We start from the raw sequence: 19874 nt of genomic DNA on the forward strand, positions 1-19874 counted from the left end.
TATTTTTGATTGAATTAATCAATATGGCCATCAAAGAATATACTGATTCTAGTATTCCCAATTCAAATAATCTAACCACATAGTGAAAGAACTACAAGCACTGTCAGGCCTGGTGACTTTGCAATTACAACAACTTGTTTCTAAGCAAATAAAACAACCAGTGTGCCCAGGAAAAGTTTAGTAAGTTCATGTCTGAGATACTTTCACTTGGAGATCGCTGGCAGCATTTATAACACAAGTGGATAACATAATTTCCATTATTTGATGATTTTCTCATTTCCACAGAGAGAGCTGAGCACATACCCTCAGGGAATAGTCGCTCTCAGGGGCAATTTGGTCCATCCTTTCTTGCTTCTTGTAACCTTTCTTCCCCATTGTCTCATCTAAATCTTCTGGAATTCTGATGTCATATTTATCCTTATCAAAATCAAACTCTGTTGTACTTTTGTAGCTGTAAAAATAATTTTTTGAAGGAGCTAAAGTTTACTTCACAGCAAGATAAGGAAGCAAATATTATTAGCTAACAAAACAAAACAAAACACCTACATATGGTGGGCATCACAGTAGTGGTGGTGGTGGTGGGAACAAAAGCAAGAAAAAAAAAAAAGAAAGAAAAGGAATCCAGTAAAATGCAGAAAAACTTTATTCACTCACACATTGCTGGAAGGAATGTCAAATGGTAGGGCCACTCTGCAAAACATTCTGGCAGCTTCTTAAAAAACTAAACAGGCAACTACCATACGATCCAGCAATTACACTTCTGGGCACTTATCCTAGAAAAATGAAGACTATATTCCCACAAAAACCTGTACACAAATATTTATAGACTTGTAATAGCCAAAAACTGTAAACAACCCAGACGTCCTTTAACAGGTGAATGGTTGCACTGCGCTCCACCATCCACTGCAATACTACTCAGCAAGGAAAGGACGCCCACTACTGACACACGCAAGGACCTGGATGCATTTCCAGAAAATGATGCTGAATAAACAAGCCAATCCCAACAGGTTTCACACTGTGTGATCCCATTTATAACATTCTCCAAATGACAAAGTAATATAAATGGAGAACACATTACAAATCGCCACAGATTAAGGGGGGAGGAGTGGGTGTGGACATAAAAAGGCAATAGGAGGGATCTTCATGGTGATAAAACTGTCCTGTAATATCCTGACTGTATCAATGTCAGTGACATTTTGACAAGGTCAAAAGAAAATAAGATAAAAAGGGAGTATACGAGGCCAGAAAAGCACAAGATTTCAAGTATTTTAGGATTACCATTATTTGTACTTTATTTCTATGGTTCAGTAGGTCCTAGGATTTCTCAATACTACACATTCACCCTAAATTTTAAAACTTTTATTTGGAAAGGATTTTATCCTCACAAGGATGAAGGACTACAAATCTTAGCAAATATTACTTTTCTCATTAGATGCTAAATCATGCTTAGCTTTAAGAAATGGACAAAGATTTCTCTTTCTAACATACATGACTAGGACTAAGCTGGGCTTTTACCTTCTCTTTTTTTTTTTGAAGAGAGGGGTAGAATAACAAAGAGCGAGATACAGTGCTATGGAGACTGAATGGCAGGGCTGGCAAATTTATTTTTAGTAATATGAAGTTATCTCAGATGGAAGCCAAAATGGCCTCAATAAAATACCCTTGGAAAAGACAAATCATTACCTATGCCAAAAAATGAGTACCTTCCCATGTATTTCTACTCTGTGTAACAATGGGTAAATGTAATAAAACCATTCCTGCACATGTACTTTACCTCCCAAATGTTAACAACTAGCTGAGGTCTACATTTACCTTCTAAGATTCCAAATGATGATCCTCGTCCCCTTCTTACCCATAATAGCATCAAGTTCTGCCAGTAATTTCTGTTCCGTAGAAAACAGAGAATGTTCCAGAATTGCAGAAAGGCTTGCTTTTGATTCTGCTAAATTAATCATCTGTCGTATATCCTAAGTTAAAGACTTAAACCAACAACATACTTTTCACAATTGTAATATGGAAATCAACTCAAACTTAAATAACAGAAAAACTATTTTCTAAATTATTTCTGTTTTAAAATGGCAGTTTGATTTCAAAAGAACACCAAAAAGAATAAAGTATGAGCAAGTTTATTATTATTCCTAATTTAATGGTTTCCAATATTTGAATGTGTTTACACAGAAGGTATTTTCCTACAGATATCTTGCCTTTCATGGTAATTAGTGAAATTTTCAAGCCAGACTACAAGTCTTATTAGACCACAATAAAACTGAAACCAAGAGGCCAGCTCTGGGAAGCTTAACATAAAATGCAACCAGCTTATGTTAAAGATTTCCATGGCACATGGCACAATTCCAACAGAAAATAGAGAGAGACAAACATTTAGCCTCAGATGCAGGGTAGAGGCAGTGGATTAGAACAAGAGCTAGAACGGAAGGTGTGATTAAAATACAAGAATCTGGAGGAGGGCAAAAGGATAGAACAGTTCAGAATATTTCTTTAGAGTTTCTACACAGTTTCTATTTCAAAATCAAAAGGATATGGTGTTTGTTGAAGGCCACTATCGGGACAACAACATGTTCTGCTTTTATGACTTCCAAGTAGGTCTGAGACAAGAAGCCTACGCTCATGCTTTCTCCATTTTTGGTAAAAACAATTGCATCTTTACCCAAACGCATAGAACCTGATTTGAAGCCATTCCCATACAATCCAACTGGGACATGACCATTCACGGTGACTTTGTCACTGAAGCCAAAGCTAAAAAGAAAAGAAAGATTTAAAAAATAAATACATATAATATTCATTTTTTTTTTTAATTCAAAAACTGTAATACCAAGTAAAAAGCATGGATTTATATGCAGGCCTCATCTTTCCTAGCTATATAATTTGGGCAAATTACTTTTAATCTGTCTTGATGCATGTCCCCATCTCTGAAATGAAGGAAACCAAATCTACATCATAGTGGTGTTTAAGGATTACACATACTAAAACAGGAGCTCATTGCCTGGCACATCCTTGCTAAATGGCTGAGTTACAATTCAGACTCCTGGGACCTTGAGATTTTATCCCCTGAAATCTCTTCCCTTAAGTGTGAATGATTCTCTTGTTCTCAGCAAGCCTACTGTAGTATGATTACTGATGGGGTCAACCTGAACTTTTTGGCAGCATAAGGAGTATTTGAGGAACAGTAGAAAGGCCTCTGCTGGCAAATTCTCCCTCTCCCTTGTACCTGTATTATGTATCCTAGTTTCCATTTCAGGCACACTTGGCTTCATACTGACATCCTATTCTGTGACCCTAGAGCCCAAGGCCTTATGACTATTTTATGCTGCTTCCTTAACCTTTAAAATGACCCCCCACGCACAAAGTTTTACTGGACATACTGATTAAAACTAATTTACACTAAAGCATAAATAACGATATCAATGTGCTACAATTCCTTTAGGAATGGTGGAATTTTAGGTAAGTCAGACATGGGGAGAGGGTGGTGAGAATGGTAGGGATTGCCTAATAATCTAACAGTAGTAGAAAATGATGGAAGACTTCAGAGAGCAGAGCACATTGTGGGTACAGCATTTCATGTTGAAAAAACAAAAACTATGGGCAATAAGTATGACAGAAGAAACCAATGAACTAGGTAAAAGCAATGATTTCAAGTGTGACACTTTTACATACCTTAGCATTTTATGTAATTTATCTGAAGTCATACCATTCCCATTATCAGTGAATGTCAAGCATATATGGTCATTTATCACTGTTTTGTCAATCCATATCTGTTTAGCATTCACATCAGGATCATAAGCATTATCTGAGAAACAAAAGTTGAGAATTTTGATTTCGCATTTTAAAGAAAAGCAATTAGCTCATAACAATCCCTTAACAAGCAACAGAATAACATATTTTAAGGAAATTTAAAAAGTTGCAATGTTTAAGAACTCCTAAGATCTGAAAACATGAAACTAAACTGTACCCTGCTATATATATATATCCTTCACTGACTATTACAGAATTAACTCTTTCCAAAGCCCTCCATTCATTATACAGAGAGCCAAGACTGGTACCCACCACACTGCAAAAGTGTAAAGCAAGAAGAATTACTGCACTAGAGATGATCAAGACAGGAAGGTCTTCTCCTGCGCAAAGCACTAACCTGGCTAGCATAAGGGAAATCATTGAGAGCTGAGCGTCAACTACCACTACAAGCTGGCATGGAAGGAACGCAATGTGGTTCCTGAATAAATGAGAAAGCAGTATCATTTTCTGCTAAGTTACACACAAAGATGAAAGTTTACTTTCTACATAGTTCTTCAAATTGTGACCCTTTTCAATCTAACCAAAGTTTCTGGTAACTTGTACATTTGTATGATCTCTGTACACCTCCCCATTTAACATCCTTGTTTCTCTCAGAATGTGTAAGCATGAAAGAATACATCAAAGAAAAATGAAAAAATTCTCAACAGTAGCAGTAATAAAATCAATTTATGAATTAAGATCCATCTGAATATCCTTAACTGACTGAAAATACTTTTTGAGGTATATTTTGAAGTCTTTATAATATAAAAATGGTTCTCAAACTATCCTTCCATAAGGCAGCCTACAACTAAAATCAAATAATCTTTTTCAATCAAGCACTTCAGGAAAGACAGTGTTTCATAAAAAACTTAAAATCTGATACACCACTAAGAGCACCACGACTTTGAGCTGCTCTATCTCAAACCTAGATAATCATTACATATGAACAAACAATCTCAGGTTGGGTAGCTCCTCTGGAGTGCCATGAAAAAAGAATAACCGTGAACAGCTGAAATGCTATAGCATATCCACTCCAAGGTTTAAAAAAATACACACCTGAAAAGCATGTTAGCTGGAAGACTGGAAAATCTAACTATACCAAAGAAAAGAAGGGTGCTCAAAAGTTCCTTCTTTTCTTTTTCTTGAACATCTAAGATAGAACCCTTCCTTGATAAAGAATCTAAAGCATAGGGGCCGGCCCAGTGGCGCAAGCGGTTAAGTGCGCGCGCTCCGCTGCAGCAGCCCGGGGTTTGCCGGTTCGGATCCCAGGCGCGCACCAACGCACCGCTTGTCAAGCCGTGCTGTGGGGGCGTCCCATATAAAGTAGAGGAAGATGGGCATGGATGTTAGCCCAGGGCCAGTCTTCCTCAGCAAAAAGAGGAGGACTGGCAGATGTTAGCTCTGGGCCTATCTTCCTCACAAAAAAAAAAAAAAAAAGAAGAAAAAAAGAATCTAAAGTATAACTAAGAATTCCTAAGAATATAATTTTCCTTTATTATCTGTTTCTCAAACATAAGCTTAAATATAAAAAAAATTCATGTGTATGAATTTTCCCAAGAAAAAAAATCATGACCCATAATGTAAATCTGATCACAACTTTGCCTCTTTTCTCATTTTCATTAAGGGCCGGCCCCGTGGCTTAGCGGTTAAGTGCACGCGCTCCGCTGCTGGCGGCCCGGGTTCGGATCCCAGGTGCGCACCGATGCACTGCACCGCTTCTCCGGCCATGCTGAGGCCGCGTCCCACGTACAGCAACTAGAAGGATGCGCATCACATACCCCAAAGCCCCAGTAGATAGTCATATGTGTGTGCACCGCTTCTCCGGCCATGCTGAGGCCACGTCCCACATACTGCAACTAGAAGGATGTGCAACTATGACATACAACTATCTACTGGGGAGAAGGGAAAGAGGAGGAGGATTGGCAATAGATGTTAGCTCAGAGCCGGTCTTCCTCAGCAAAAAGAGGAGGATTAGCATGGATGTTAGCTCAGGGCTGATCTTCCTCACAAAAAAAAAATTAAAAAAAAACACTACTAAAATCCTATACATTGATCATTCAATCTATTGGAGGAAACAAGAATTTATATAATCATAAAACTAACATAACATTAATCTTCCTACTTACTAACACCAGAAAAATGAATCCACTCTATGTTATACTTTCCAACTATTAAAAAACATAATTTTCATTTTTTGCCAATAGACCTATTTCTTTTATAATCAGAATAAAAATATTTTCAACATAAATGCTTTATGAACTTAGCAAATTAAAAAACTTTGATAGTAGTATAGGGAAGGTTGAACAGTGATTAATTTGACATCCATTTGAATAGCTGTTATGCTAGGTAACCTTTACCAATAATGTTATTATTCAAGATAAATGTGTATGAAACAGCACATTTGCATACTATTGTTCAATGTAAAGTTTTTTAAAACTTCATTTGCAAGCAACAGATTATATATGAAATGTCGATTTTACATACCTATTAATTCAGCAACTGCACTGAATGGCCAAGTGTGACTGGTAGAATTTGTATGTAAAAACTTCGGGCAAAGCTGTAACACATCAAGGATTCATGTAAATTAATTCCAGTCTTTTAAGAACAAAACCCAATATAATCTTCTATCCTTGTGTTAAACAACACTGAGACCAAGCAACAATATCTTAGCTGCTTGCTTCAGGATATACCTGGAAGATAAGTCTGTGAATCAACTAAATACTTTACTCATCAAGACTTGCTTCAAAACCCTTGCCTCCTTATGTCCACCAATGCAAAACCATGATATCATAAATTGTCCAATCCCAAGTTACGAGCCTTGCAAGATCTACCTCAAAATTACCCAGCCAAGGCCCTAAAATCCTATAAATATCCTTTCCTAATCTCCCTACTGTGAGACACACTAAGACTTTGTCAAGGTGGAGTTTTCTCCTTAGCGTATTAGGTTTAATAAACTCAGCTTTGCTTATTAATCAACAGGCTTTTCTGGTGGTCTCATAGAAAGTCAATATTTAAGACTTTTTTATATTATTTATTGCAAGATCATTATAGTTGAACTTGTGGCAGCAGAGTAGTATACATCTATAAATTCTTCAAATAATGTCAAATAATAGTTCAAATGCAACAAATCTTGATTTCTAAGGATTTTATGTCTGATTTTACTCACAGTAATACAGTATGGAAGAATATGCCAATCAACCTTATGGTACAGGGAACTCTCTAAATTCCTGAGTAATGTAGATATCAAATGTATAAAAATGTTAAAGATGGTTTTAAAAGGCCAAGGTTTGAAAATTTCAACATGCAGAGAATTTCCAAGTAATGAGGATTTTTTTGTACTCATTTTGAACAGATTCTCTCATATTTTAGGAAAAAAAGAGAGGGGGCACTTTAAGTGTTTCATGTGAAGAGCCCTAGAAATGTGATTCGATTATAAACCAAGCCAACCATATTTGTAGTGCTCAGCTGCTGCCACAAGGTGTCAGAAAGAGGTCTACTTTTGCTCTGTCCATGCTTGATTTTAGACCATCCCGAAGCATTCCTTCACCATTAGGCTGAAGCACACGTGAGAAATGGTATTCCGTAGAATGGTCTTCCAACTGGAGTATACGTAATTCAGACTTTCTATGGCATCCATTCATGTAATATGGTGTATAAGTAATTCAGACTTTCTAAAGCATACATCACAAAGAGTTTTTAATGGAAATCAATTTCCACATCTTCATCTTCCACAAGAAGCCTTTTCTAAAATTAATCTACCTGAGGATGTGCCAGCAGTCAGCCATCAGGAAGATCTTCCCATCCCAGCCTCTCCTCTCCCCTTGCACAACTGTCATTCCACCATTTATAAAAAGAATGGTGTGCTCCTCACCCATTCTAAATCTTATGATGGGGCATGGCCTGCGGGTAAAAACCCTCTGGCTACCAAAGGAGAAAATGATTAATTGATCACTATAAACCCTTAGCGTTTCTGTCTCTGCTCTATTTTACGCATTTCTTTCAAGTGTGAAGTATGGAGTTAAAAATGGGGTATTTTGGTCGACGTTGCAATACTTTGATTTTAGATGTATGGCCTAGTGTGATGGTGGGAATGTCAATTTTCATTTAATGACTTCATCCTATACACTGACTACATACTAACATGGTACGCATTGTTCTTGAGTAAGAGTCCCATGAAAGCAAAGCAAAGAAGGCATCAGTAAGAAATAACGAATGCTAAACAGTGGTTTTTCGGGTATTTAAATATAAGCAATTATTTTCAACTACTCTTAATAGTAATCTCTAGAATATGCCATTAGCTGGAAAGAAAAACACTCTTGAACAGCCAAAGCAATGTAATACACACACACTAGAAGCAGACCAGACTATGCAGTATGGAGTATATTTAACTAGGCGTGTGATCCTGGGCAAGAAGCTTAATCTCTGTGCCTTGAGTTTTGTCATCTGTAAAATGAGAATGATAACAGTATCAGCTTACCAGGTTGTTAAGAGAATTAAATGACTTAGTATCTGTAAATGCTGGGGCCGGCCCCGTGGCTTAGCGGTTAAGTGCGGGCACTCCGCTGCTGGCGGCCCGGGTTCGGATCTTGGGTGCGCACCAATGCACCGCTTCTCCGGCCATGCTGAGGCCGTGTCCCACATACAGCAACTAGAAGGATGTGCAGCTACGACATACAACTATCTACTGGGGCTTTGTGGGGGGGAGATAAATAAATAAAATCTTTAAAAAAAAAAAATCTGTAAATGCTTAGAAGAACACCTGGAACATAATAAGCATTAAAAGTGTGTTTAAAAAAAAAAAGTATTCCTTTAAAGGCACAACTGAGTTCATATAAAAATAAAAATAAGGAAAATGCTTGAGGGCCTCAAGAAGGAATTAAAAATGAAAATAAGGGGCCGGGCCGGTGGCGTAGTGGTTAGGTTCATGTGCTCTGCTTTGGCAGCCCGGGGTTCGCTGGTTTGGATCCTGGGCGCGGACCTACACGCCGCTCATCAAGCCATGCTGTGGCAGCCTCCCATATAGAAAATAGAGGAAGATGAGCACACATGTTAGCTCAGAGCTAATCTTCCTCAGCAAAAAGAGGAAGACTGGCAGCAGACGTTAGCTCAGGGTCAATCTTCCTCAACAACAACAACAAAACATAAGATTTGAAAATACAGATGCACTGCAGATTAGAGTGGAGTGCTTAACTGGAATACGAAGTTTTCGGTTTTAATGGTGACTCAGGAGTAGGAGATTTGGCAGTAGAGAAGCATGTACCTGGAAGTAACTGCCCCCCACCCCCACCCCCTCAATTAAAAGAGTACACAGGGCAGAGGGAATCTGCCTAATGGGAAGCCTGTCTGTTTTTTGGACTCTAGGTCAAAAAAAAAAAAAAAAGTGTACGGTGAGGTTCTGTAAAAAGAGGCATGCCTTCAATTGGGGGTTTAACATTTCAATTCACATAACCTGCAGAACACTATGGAGACACAGCCTCAACCAGAGAGCACAGGATTCCCCTAGGTCATTATCTGGGGAATATTTGAGTACACAATCTAATATAACATTTAGGGAAACAGTCCACCAGGAGACAATGTTAGCAGACAAGACACAGCAGTATTAGACACTCCCCCACCCCCCTGCCAGGACATTAGGTAAAAGAAGTATCATCCTATAAAATACATATCCCTTTAAATATCTAGACATTTAAAAAGTAATTTCCAAAAAACCACGCATATAAAAATGAGATGCTATAAAGACCACATAGATTTTTTTAAAGAATCAATAGAATTTTCAGAATCGACAAACAGTCACAAATTTTAAAAATCATTTAGAGGGCCGGCCCCATGGCTTAGCGGTTAAGTGCGCGCGCTCCGCTGCTGGCAGCCTGGGTTCGGATCCTGGGCGCACACTGACGCACCGCTTCTCCAGCCATGCTGAGGCCACGTCCCACATACATCAACTAGAAGGATGTGCAGCTATGACATACAACTATCTACTGGGGCTTTGGGGGGAAAATAAATAAATAAATAAAATCTTTAAAAAAAAAAAATCACTTAGAGACAAAATTTTTTAAACATGGAAGCCTGAGCACATGGAAAACGTCTGCCTCTACTCCCTCCTGAAACCACTCTAGAAATAAGAAAAAAAGGGGCATAAACTGAGAACAAAAAGAATCAGAGAAGTGATGGATAACAGCAGACAAAAGTCAGTAGTTTGGAAACTAGAAAGCACAAACTAGTGATAACTGATTTAATAACCTGGAAAGAGCTAAATCTGAAGCCTATAGGAGATGGGAAACCCAACAAAAGTCAGGCCAAGAACCTTGACAGAACCCCAGAAAGGCTTGGGAATCGGACTTTCGTGCCTTTGGAATCAAAGGTACTATGGGTTGTAAGAAAACAAGATAGGTTGAAAATCTTTAAGAGAAGCAGTTAAGATTCCCCCAGATTCTTCTTTCACCCTGAGCAACTCTGCAACTACCCTAGGCAACCCTGTATAAGACTGGAGGTCTGTCCTCTGGAGAAACTGATAATGTCAGGCTCAGGGACAAGTGAAAACAGGTAGGTTAAAAAGCAAAACAGGGCCAGCCCCATGGCCTAGTGGTTAAGTTCAGCAGGCTCCACTTCAGTGGCCCAGGTCTGGTTCCCAGGCACTGACCTACACCACTCATCAGTGGCCATGCTGTGGCAGTGTCCCACATACAAAACAAAGGAAAACTGGCAACAGAGGGTAACTCAAGACGACTCTTTCTTAGCAAAAAAAAGAGGAAGACTGGCAAGAGATGTTAGCTCAGGGTGACTCTTTCTCAGCAAAAAAAAGAGGAAGACTGGCAACAGATGTTAGCTCAGGGCGACTCTTCCTCAGCAAAAAAAAAAAAAAGGAAGACTGGCAACAGATGTTAGCTCAGGGCGACTTTTCCTCAGCAAAACAGAAGATAAGACCTGAAACCATAAAACTCCTGGAAGAAAAGATAAGCAGTACATTGTTTGACATCGGTCTTAGCAGCATCTTTTTGAATACCATATCTACTCAGGCACGGGAAACACAAGAAAAAATAAACAAATGGGACTGTATCAGACTGAAGAGCTTCTGCAAGGCAAAAGAAACTATCAACAAAATGCAGCATCTTTTTGAATACCATGTCTACTCAGGCACGGGAAACACAAGAAAAAATAAACAAATGGGACTATATCAGACTGAAGAGCTTCTGCAAGGCAAAAGAAACTATCAACAAAATGAAGACAACCCACCAACTGGGAGAAAATATTTGCAAATCATATATCCGACAAGGGGTTCATCTCCAAAACATACAAAGAACTCATACAACTCAACAACGAAAAAACAACACAATCAAAAAGTCTGCAGAGGGGCCAGCCCCGTGGCTTAGCGGTTAAGTGTGCGCGCTCCACTACTGGCGGCCCGGGTTCGGATCCCGTGCGCGCACCGATGCACCACTTCTCTGGCCATGCTGAGGCCAGGTTCCACGTACAGCAACTAGAAGGATGTGCAGCTATAACATACAACTATCTACTGGGGCTTTGGGGGAAAAAATAAATAAATAAAATTAAAAAAAAAAAAAAAAACAAGTCGGCAGAGGATATGAACAGACATTTTTCCAAAGAAGATATACAGATAGCCAACAGGCACATGAAAAGATGTTCAACATCACTAATCATTAGGGGAAAGCAAATTAAAACTACAATGAGATATCACCTTAGACCTATCAGAATGGCTATAATTACCAGAACAGCAAACAACAAATGTTGGAGAGGATGTGGAGAAAAAGGAACCCTCATACACCGTTGGTGGGAATGCAAACTCGTGCAGCCACTACAGAAAACAGTACGGAGGTTTCTCAAAAAACTAAAAAATCAAAATAACGTATAACCCAGCTATCCCACTACTGGGTATTTATCCAAAGAACCTGAAATCAACAATTCCAAGAGACTTAGGCACCCCTATGTTCACTGTAGCATTATTCACAATAGCCAAGACATGGAAGCAACTTAAGTACCCATCGACTGACGAATGGATAAAGAAGATGTGGTATATATATATACACAACAGAATACTACTCAGCCATAAACAACAACAAAATCGTCCCATTCACAACAACATGGATGGAACTTGAGGGTATTAGGTTAAGTGAGATAAGACACACAGAGAAAGACAAACACTGTATGATTTCACTCACATGTGGAAGATAAACAAACACATGGACAAAGAGAACAGATTAGTGGTTACCAGAGGGGAAGGGGGTTGGGGGTAGGTGAAAGGGGTACATATGTATGGTGGTGGATAAAAATTAGACTATTGGTGGTGAACACGATGCAGTCTATACAGAATACTGATAATAATGCACATGTGAAATTTCACAATGTTATAAATCATTACAACCTCAAAAAAATAATAATAATACAAAAAAAGCAAAACATACAGCCCAGAAATAAACCCTCTCATATATGGTCAAATGATTTTCCACAAGAATGTAACAACCATTCAATGGAGAAAAGACAGTCTTTTCAACAGATCGTGCTGGGAAAAGTGGATATCCATATGCAGGAGAATGAAGTTGTACCCTCATCTTACACCACATACAAAAATTAATTCAAAATGGATCAAAGACCTAAACATAAGAGCTGAAACTATAAAACTCTTAGAAGAAAACATAGGGGAAAAGTTTCATGATGTTGGACTTGACAATGATTTCTTGGATATGGCATCAAAATCAAAGGAAACAGGGCCGGCCCCGTGGCTTAGCGGTTAAGTGCGTGTGCTCCGCTGCTGGCGGCCCGGGTTCGGATCCCAGGCGCGCACCAACGCACGGCTTCCCAGCCATGCTGAGGCCGCGTCCCACATACAGCAACTAGAAGGATGTGCAGCTATGACATACAACTATCTACTGGGGCTTTAGGGGAAAAAATAAATAAATAAATAAATAAAAGGAAACAAAAAAAAAAATAAATTGGACTGTATCAAAATTTAAAACTTGTGTACATCAAAGGATACAATCAACAGAGTGAAAAGGCAACCTACAGAACGGGAGAAAACATCTGCAAATCAAGCATCTGATGGGGGTTAATATCCACAATATATAAAGAACTACAACCCAACAACAACAAAAACCTAACAAACCAATTAAAAAATGGGTAAAGGACTTGAATAGATGCTTCTCCAAAGATGGTATACAAATGTCCACTAAGCACAGGAAAAGATGCTCATATCACCAATCTTTAGGGAAGTGCAAATCAAAATCACAATGAGATAGCACCTGCACACATTAGGATGGCTACCAGCAAAGAAAAAAAAAAAAAAAGAAGAAAAAAATCTACAAACACAACATTACAACAACAAAACCAGAAAATAACAAGTGTTGAGGTGGATGTAGAGAAACTGGAACTCTGTGCACTCTTTGAGGGAACAGAAAATGGTGCAGCCACTACGGAAAACAGTACAGGAATTCCTCAAAAAAGTTAAATATAGAATTACCATATAAACCAGCAATGCCACTTCTGAGTATATACTGAAAAAAACTGAAAGCAGGGCCTCAAAGAGATATTGGTATATCCATGTTCATAGCAGCATTATTCACAATAGCCACAAGGTGGAAGCAATCCAAATGTTCATCAATGAATGAATGGATAAACAAAATGTGCTATATTCATAAAACGGAATATTATTCAGCCTTAAAAAGGAAGCAAATTCTGACATATGCTGCAACATGGATGAATCCTGAGGATACTATGATAAGTGGAATAAGCCAGTCACAAAAAGAAAAATAGTGTTATGATCTCATTTATCAGAGGTACCTAGAGTGGTCAAATTCACAGAAAGAATCGGGGCTGTTAGGGGCTGGAGGAAAGGGGAATGGAGAGTTCTTTTTTAATGGGTATACAGTTTTAGTTTTGCAAGATGAAGAAGAGTTTGGGAGACTAATTGCACAATAATATGAATGTATTTACTGAACTGTACACTTAAAAATGGTTAAGATAGTAAATGATATGTTATGTGTCTTTTACCACAATAAACAAACAAATACAAAGTCAGCAAACTGAACAATGTGATACTCCTATCTCCTTTCCCCTGCCGGACTTCCAGAAGAGCCAGCAGCCAGGATTACACCTACCACAGCAGGGGATTAGATGTGCAATTCCTCTCTGGAAAATGGAATGATTTCCAAAAGTTCTATTTGGTTCTTTTACAATTGTGCCAGACCTTTCTGGATTTTATTTTTATTTTATTCAGCATTTTATTTTTACAGTTCTCACCTTATAAAATTACTGTTAAAAATTTTTGTAAGTTGGCCCCGTGGCATAGTGGTTAAGTTCAGCTTGTTCCGCTTCAGCAGCCTGAGTCTGTGGATTCAGACTCCAGGCACAGACCTACACCATTTGTCAGCCATGCTTTGGCGGCATTCCACATACAAAATAGAGGAAGACTGGCACAGATGTTAGCTCAGAGCGAATCTTCCTCAAGCAAAAAAAAGAGGAAGACTGGCAACAGATGTTAGCTCGGGGTGAATCTTCCTCAGCAAAAAAATAAATAAATAAAATTTTTAAAGTTATTTTAAACATCCTTATTTTCTGGTCTAACATTTCCATTCTTTAGGGTCTACCGATACTGCCATAGGGTGCCCACAACAAAGTAGCTGGCTCCTTCCAATCTGATCATCCAACACCGAAGCCCACCAAAGGACCAGCTCTACTCATGCATGAACATCTTCCTATCAACTTTTAAGGTCTCACTGGGAAATGCAAGCAGAAGGCTATCTCCAGACACTTGAGAATACGTGAAATTAGAAATAAAAAATAACAGTAAAAGGAACATAAAGAAAAGAGAGGCAATGCAGTAAGTAAAAGAAAACTTCAAAAATACTATGATGAATATGCCCAGAGATAAGAACAAATATTTTGTCCAGGAAGATTTTAAAAAGACATTCAGAGAATAAGACAGTATTTATAATAATTAAATATATGGTAAGAAAAAGAGAGGAGATCAAGTGGAGGAAATCTCCACGAAAGGAAAGAAAAAACGAGATGGGCAACAAGAGCCAAAGGGAACAGAAAAAGGGGGAAGATATTTGTCAAATAAACGAGAAAAATTTCCAGATATTAAGTTGTTGAGTTTCCAGCCTAAGTGCCCAATACAATGCATAGGACTCTATTAAACAATAAAGCATGGCTTTAAAATTCTGAGAGAAATCATTTCTAATCTAGAATTACAAACCCAGCCAAATTATATGTAAAGTGCGAGCAAACAAAATTATAAGTAAAGAGCAAGCAATGGTAGCATAAACATAGTTCCAAGAAATGACAAAAATGTTTTCTTCCCAGGTACTCTGTTCTTAGGAAGCTACACCTGTTTTTGGAAGGATGGATGGGCTCCACCACTACCAGTAACAAAAATAGCAAATACTTACTGAGTGCTTATGGCATGCACAAGACCATTATATGTATTTGCTCATTTAATTTTTAAAACAACCCTGTCAGGAACTTGAAATCAACAACCCAAAGAGGCTTATGCACTCCTACGTTCACTGCACATTATTCACTCTAGCCAAGACGTGGAAGCACCCCACGTGTCCATCAACAGATGACTGGATAAAGAAGATGTGGTATATATGTACAACGGAATACTACTCAGCCATAAAAAAGGACAAAATCGTCCCATTTGCAATGACATGGATGGACTTGGAGGGTACTATGTTAAGTGAAATAAGCCAGACAGAGAAAGACAAACACTGTATGACCTCTCTTATATGTGGAATATAAACTAACACACGGACAGAGAGAACAGTTTGGTGGTTACCAGGGGGAAGGGAGTTGGGGGGTGGGCACATGGGGTGAAGGGAGGCATTTATATGGTGACTGACAAATAATAATGTACAACTGGAATCTCCCAATGTTATAAACTATGATGACATCAATAAAACATTTAAAAACAAAAACAAACAACCCTTTGAGGAAGGTAAGATTATTATTTCCATCCTTCAGATTGGAAACTCAGGCACAAGCAGGTTAAGCAACTTGCCCTAGGTCACATGTCCACTGGTGAGTCAAGAGCTGAACCAAGCCAGGCAGGCTCCAGAGCCCACGTTCTCAGTCACTAAGCTATTGTGCTTGCCAAGAGAGTAAACTCCAAAAGAGGAATATGTGGGGTGCAGACACAACACAAAGGGGAAGGAAATTTCCAGAAAAATAATAAAGAGAAGTCCCCAAATCACAACTGAGCTAACAAAACTGACAAAATATTGGGTGTGCTTGAACACATCTGGAAAAAATTTTCCAGTTCTCTGCAAGTTTGGATGAAACAGTGATCAGTACAGAAAAAAACTAAGCAAACAAGCAAACATAATACAAATCACTTATTAACTTAAGGTAAAACAAAAAGCTCTACTGCAAGGAAAATGCAATCGAAGTTCTGGTGGGCTCATTTGTGAATAATGGTTAAGAGGGATAACAAATCATACAGTAATTCAACCAAACTGATATAAGCATTGGAAGAATGGAAGGAGGTGAAGAGAATGTCAGCTAAATCCACAGCAAGATTTCCAGAAAACAACAAAAAAATGATATCAGCATTTTACTTAGAAATATGGAGGCAAAAAGCAAAAATTTACATAAGTTTTTGTTACTCAGCATTCCATTCCGGGATCTCCTGAACACCTAAATGATTTTTTTAAATTTGCATCCATTATGGTTTACTCTTTGTGCATTAGGTTCTACGGCTTTTGACAAATGCATAAACTCATTAATTCCTAGACCCTCTCCTAATGCAAGCATTCAAGAGCTATACACAAACAAATGAGCATGGCTATATTCCAATGAATCTTTATTTATGGAAACTGAAATGTCTATTTTACATAATTTTCATGTTACGAAATAATATTCTTTGATTTTTTCCAACCGTTTAAGAATCATTCTTAGCTCGTGGTCCATACAAAAACAGGTGGCAAGTTGGATTTGGCCCACGAGCTGTAGTTAGCCAATTCCCTCCTAAAGCAAAGAGACCGGTGGAGATAACAGTCCAGAAGCTCGACTTTTGTCAATAAGTTTCCAAACAGCTCATACCACCCACAAAAGAAAGATTTAGCACATGGACAGCTGCTTCACCCAGAGAGCCAGCTAACCACAATACCAGTGTCTTAAGATTGTTTCGAACCTTATCTTTTCTCCCTCAACATTCAAGGGCAAGAGACAGCAACATGGGAGGGGCTGGGGAGGGGAAAAGAGAATCCAAGTGCAGGAACAGGAAGAAACCAGTTCACTCCTTTTCCCCACTACAGATTTTTGGGCCAGAATCTGGCCCAATCTGGGAGGGAGAGGAGAGGGGTCGAGGCATTAAACTGAGTAAGAGATTTTAAACTAGAAGAGGCTACCTGGAAAGCGTTAGAATCGACCCAGATTCACCTAGGTGTGGGGAAGAACAGTTAGCAAAATAATGTTTAAAGCCAGTGGTAAGAAAGAATCAAGTTGCTCTCTATATTCAAACCACTAAATAGTATCTCATTCAATAGACCAGTTGCGTAACCAAAGGGCTTTTATTCAGAATATGTCAACAACGCTTAGAAATCAATAAAGATCCTCCCCAAAAGAAAAAGAAAACAGAAAAACGGGCAAAGGAGATAAGTAGGTTTTTTTTTTTTTTTAAGTGAAATGTGAAAAACTTTGAACTTCACAGTCAAGGAAAAGCACAGTAAACCGAGATAATATTTCACTCTCATCAGACAGGAAAAATGTTCAAGTCCGACAATACCAGGCGTTGGTACGAATCTGGCTAAATGAATGAAAGAAGTCACAGGGCAACGCACCATTTTTTAAGCAACGGTTGCCCTATTACCATTCGAATGTTAAACGAGACCGGAGTAGCCATCCTCTGCCAAGAGTCAACATCCTCAAGAGAGGAGGTATTTTTTTGCATAACAACACCAACTTTTTTAGGATAAGCAGGTAGGGAGAACACGCCCACACTGTAGGAAGCGATATGTTAATTCATACTATGTTACCGCTCCCTACCCGCTGAGACTCGCAGATACAAGAAATGCCCAAGGACTGCCAAAAGCCCGAAACGCCCCAACACAGACGCGACCAACGAGCTAGAAGGGAAACGGCAGCGCCAGATGACCTAGTGATTTGGGCCCGAGGACGTAACTGGAGGGAAGCGGCAGGAATTTAAGCGAGTCGGGAAGACCCGTCCCGACTCGCTTCACTCCATCCCGCTGCCAGGAGGTGAAGACCGCCCGGCATTTCTGGCCGCAGACCGCCGCTCCCCCCGCTCCGGGGCGCCCCGCGGGCCCGCAGGCCGGGAAGGGTCCGGGGCCCCGCCGTCCGAGGGGGCAGCGGGCGGGCCGGCCGCCGAGGCCTCGCCCTCGGACGACAGCTGCGAGGCAGCAGGGAGAGAGCCAGGAGGAGGGGCCGCGGCCCCGGCCCGCCCCGAAGCCGCGGGGGCAAAACAGAAATCCAACGCGGAGGAAACGGAACGCGGCCCGGCCCGGCCCTGGCCGCCGCCGAGCCGCTCCGCCGACCGGAGCGAGATGGCCGCCCCCTCCCCGGGCCCCGCCGCGGCCCCGCCGGGCCGACGAGTCGCAACCGCCCACTGCCGGCCCCCCCTCGCTTGCCCGCCTGCCCGCCCTCCTGGGACACGGCCCGCTCCACCCCTCGCGACTGCTCACCGCGCTGAGGCGGATCCCGCTGGGTGGCTGCGCCGCCATCTTGAGCGAGCTACAAAGCCAGGACCGGCCTCAGCCCCAACCCGACTGGGAGGCGGCGGGGAAGACTGTGGGCCCTCGGGGTGGCACGCCCACTTCCGGGGCGGGCCGCGCGGCTGGCCCCGCCCACCCACTTCCGCCTCCAGGCACAGTCGGATTGGAAGTAGAGGGAAGATAAATTTGCCGGGCTAGAGAAGGCGGGGACGGCGGGGACGGCGGGAGGGCTGAGCTTGGAGCACAGGGCCCTGCGAGAGTAGGGCGCATGCGTGAGGCGCGGCGGGCGCGCACCGGTCACTGCGTTAACTGGCCCTGGACGCGGGAGAGTCCCGAGTTTGAAGCACGGCTGGACGTGCGCAGGTGGTCCAGAAAGGTGCGCTCGAGGCGCTTGACCTGGCTGGGCGTGAAGTGCACTGAAAAAAGCCATCCCATGCCCCTCAGTGTCAACGTGATTTGAAACCTTATTGACGAAATACAGACAGACATTAATTTGTACTTTTTGGATTTACCCTGAAAATTATCATCCCTCATCCTGATAAAAAGAGTCGTTTCTCGCATGCATATTTCTTGAGTGCTTTCGCTCGTGCACACTTACTCAGTGTCGACTTTGAGCCAGTCTTTGGGCTGAGTAGGATATAGACATGAGTAAGTCAAGGGCTGTCAGATATTACGGGTAAAGAAAGGATTGAAAGATTTTTTAAAATATCCATTGCGTTTTTATGATTGTAAAAGTAATGCACTTCGTTTGTAAAAATTCAAATAATACAGAAATATAAAACATAAAATTGACCCCCAATCCTTCACCAGAACATATAAACAAATTTGATGTACATGACTCCAGACTTACTATATACTAAATATTATTTACAATATGGGACTAGACTTGACCAACTCTTCTGTAACTTGCGTTTTCGTTTTGTCTAATTATTTCAACTTGAGGCTTGTAAGTGCTGAAACATTTTTGATTAATAAATAAATAAATGAATGAGGAAATGTTAAAAAAAATACCTAAGTTCTGTTGTCACCACTGTTGTTACCACTAACCATTGGGTAAATGACGATGTGAGTCATCTAAGTAAGAGTTCTAGTTAATATTATTAATCCTCTGGACTGGGTAATGTCTCGGGTTTCCTTCAGCTTTAAGATTGTATTGTTACTTTCGAGGCTCTATCATCAACTATTTATTGAGAGCCTATTACGTGACTGGCAAAGTGAGGGCACTAAGGGTGCAGTGGTGAGCAACACAGAGAAATTCCGCCCAAGGCTGTGTTTATTAAATAGGTTGTGGCCCATTAGTGAGTTGTCAAATCAGTTTGGTGAGTCTCAACCAGCATTTTGTAAAAAACAAAATAGAACAGAATTTTAACTTAGTATAGTACAGTGTCTATCTGGGCCTAA

The 19874-nt window shown here is 40.3% G+C and overlaps 1 protein-coding gene across 1 annotated transcript in view; it reads right to left on the minus strand.

The window, feature by feature from the left end:
* Window positions 1–18563, minus strand: part of MORC3 (MORC family CW-type zinc finger 3) — a 41770-nt gene extending 23207 nt beyond the window's left edge. The window contains exons 1-6 of the mRNA XM_014786839.2: window positions 18444–18563; window positions 6274–6346; window positions 3673–3805; window positions 2540–2754; window positions 1813–1960; window positions 304–451 (exon numbers count right to left, since the gene is read on the minus strand). Coding sequence (XP_014642325.1) covers window positions 304–451; window positions 1813–1960; window positions 2540–2754; window positions 3673–3805; window positions 6274–6346; window positions 18444–18482 — 756 coding nt within the window. The 5' untranslated portion in view covers window positions 18483–18563. The remainder of the gene's footprint in view (window positions 1–303; window positions 452–1812; window positions 1961–2539; window positions 2755–3672; window positions 3806–6273; window positions 6347–18443) is intronic.
* Between the last annotated feature and the right edge of the window lie 1311 nt (window positions 18564–19874).

This window comes from Ceratotherium simum, chromosome 27 (genome assembly GCF_057802395.1).
Source record: "Ceratotherium simum simum isolate JZ-2026a chromosome 27, ASM5780239v1, whole genome shotgun sequence".
In the NCBI taxonomy this organism is placed as follows: Eukaryota; Metazoa; Chordata; class Mammalia; order Perissodactyla; family Rhinocerotidae; genus Ceratotherium; species Ceratotherium simum.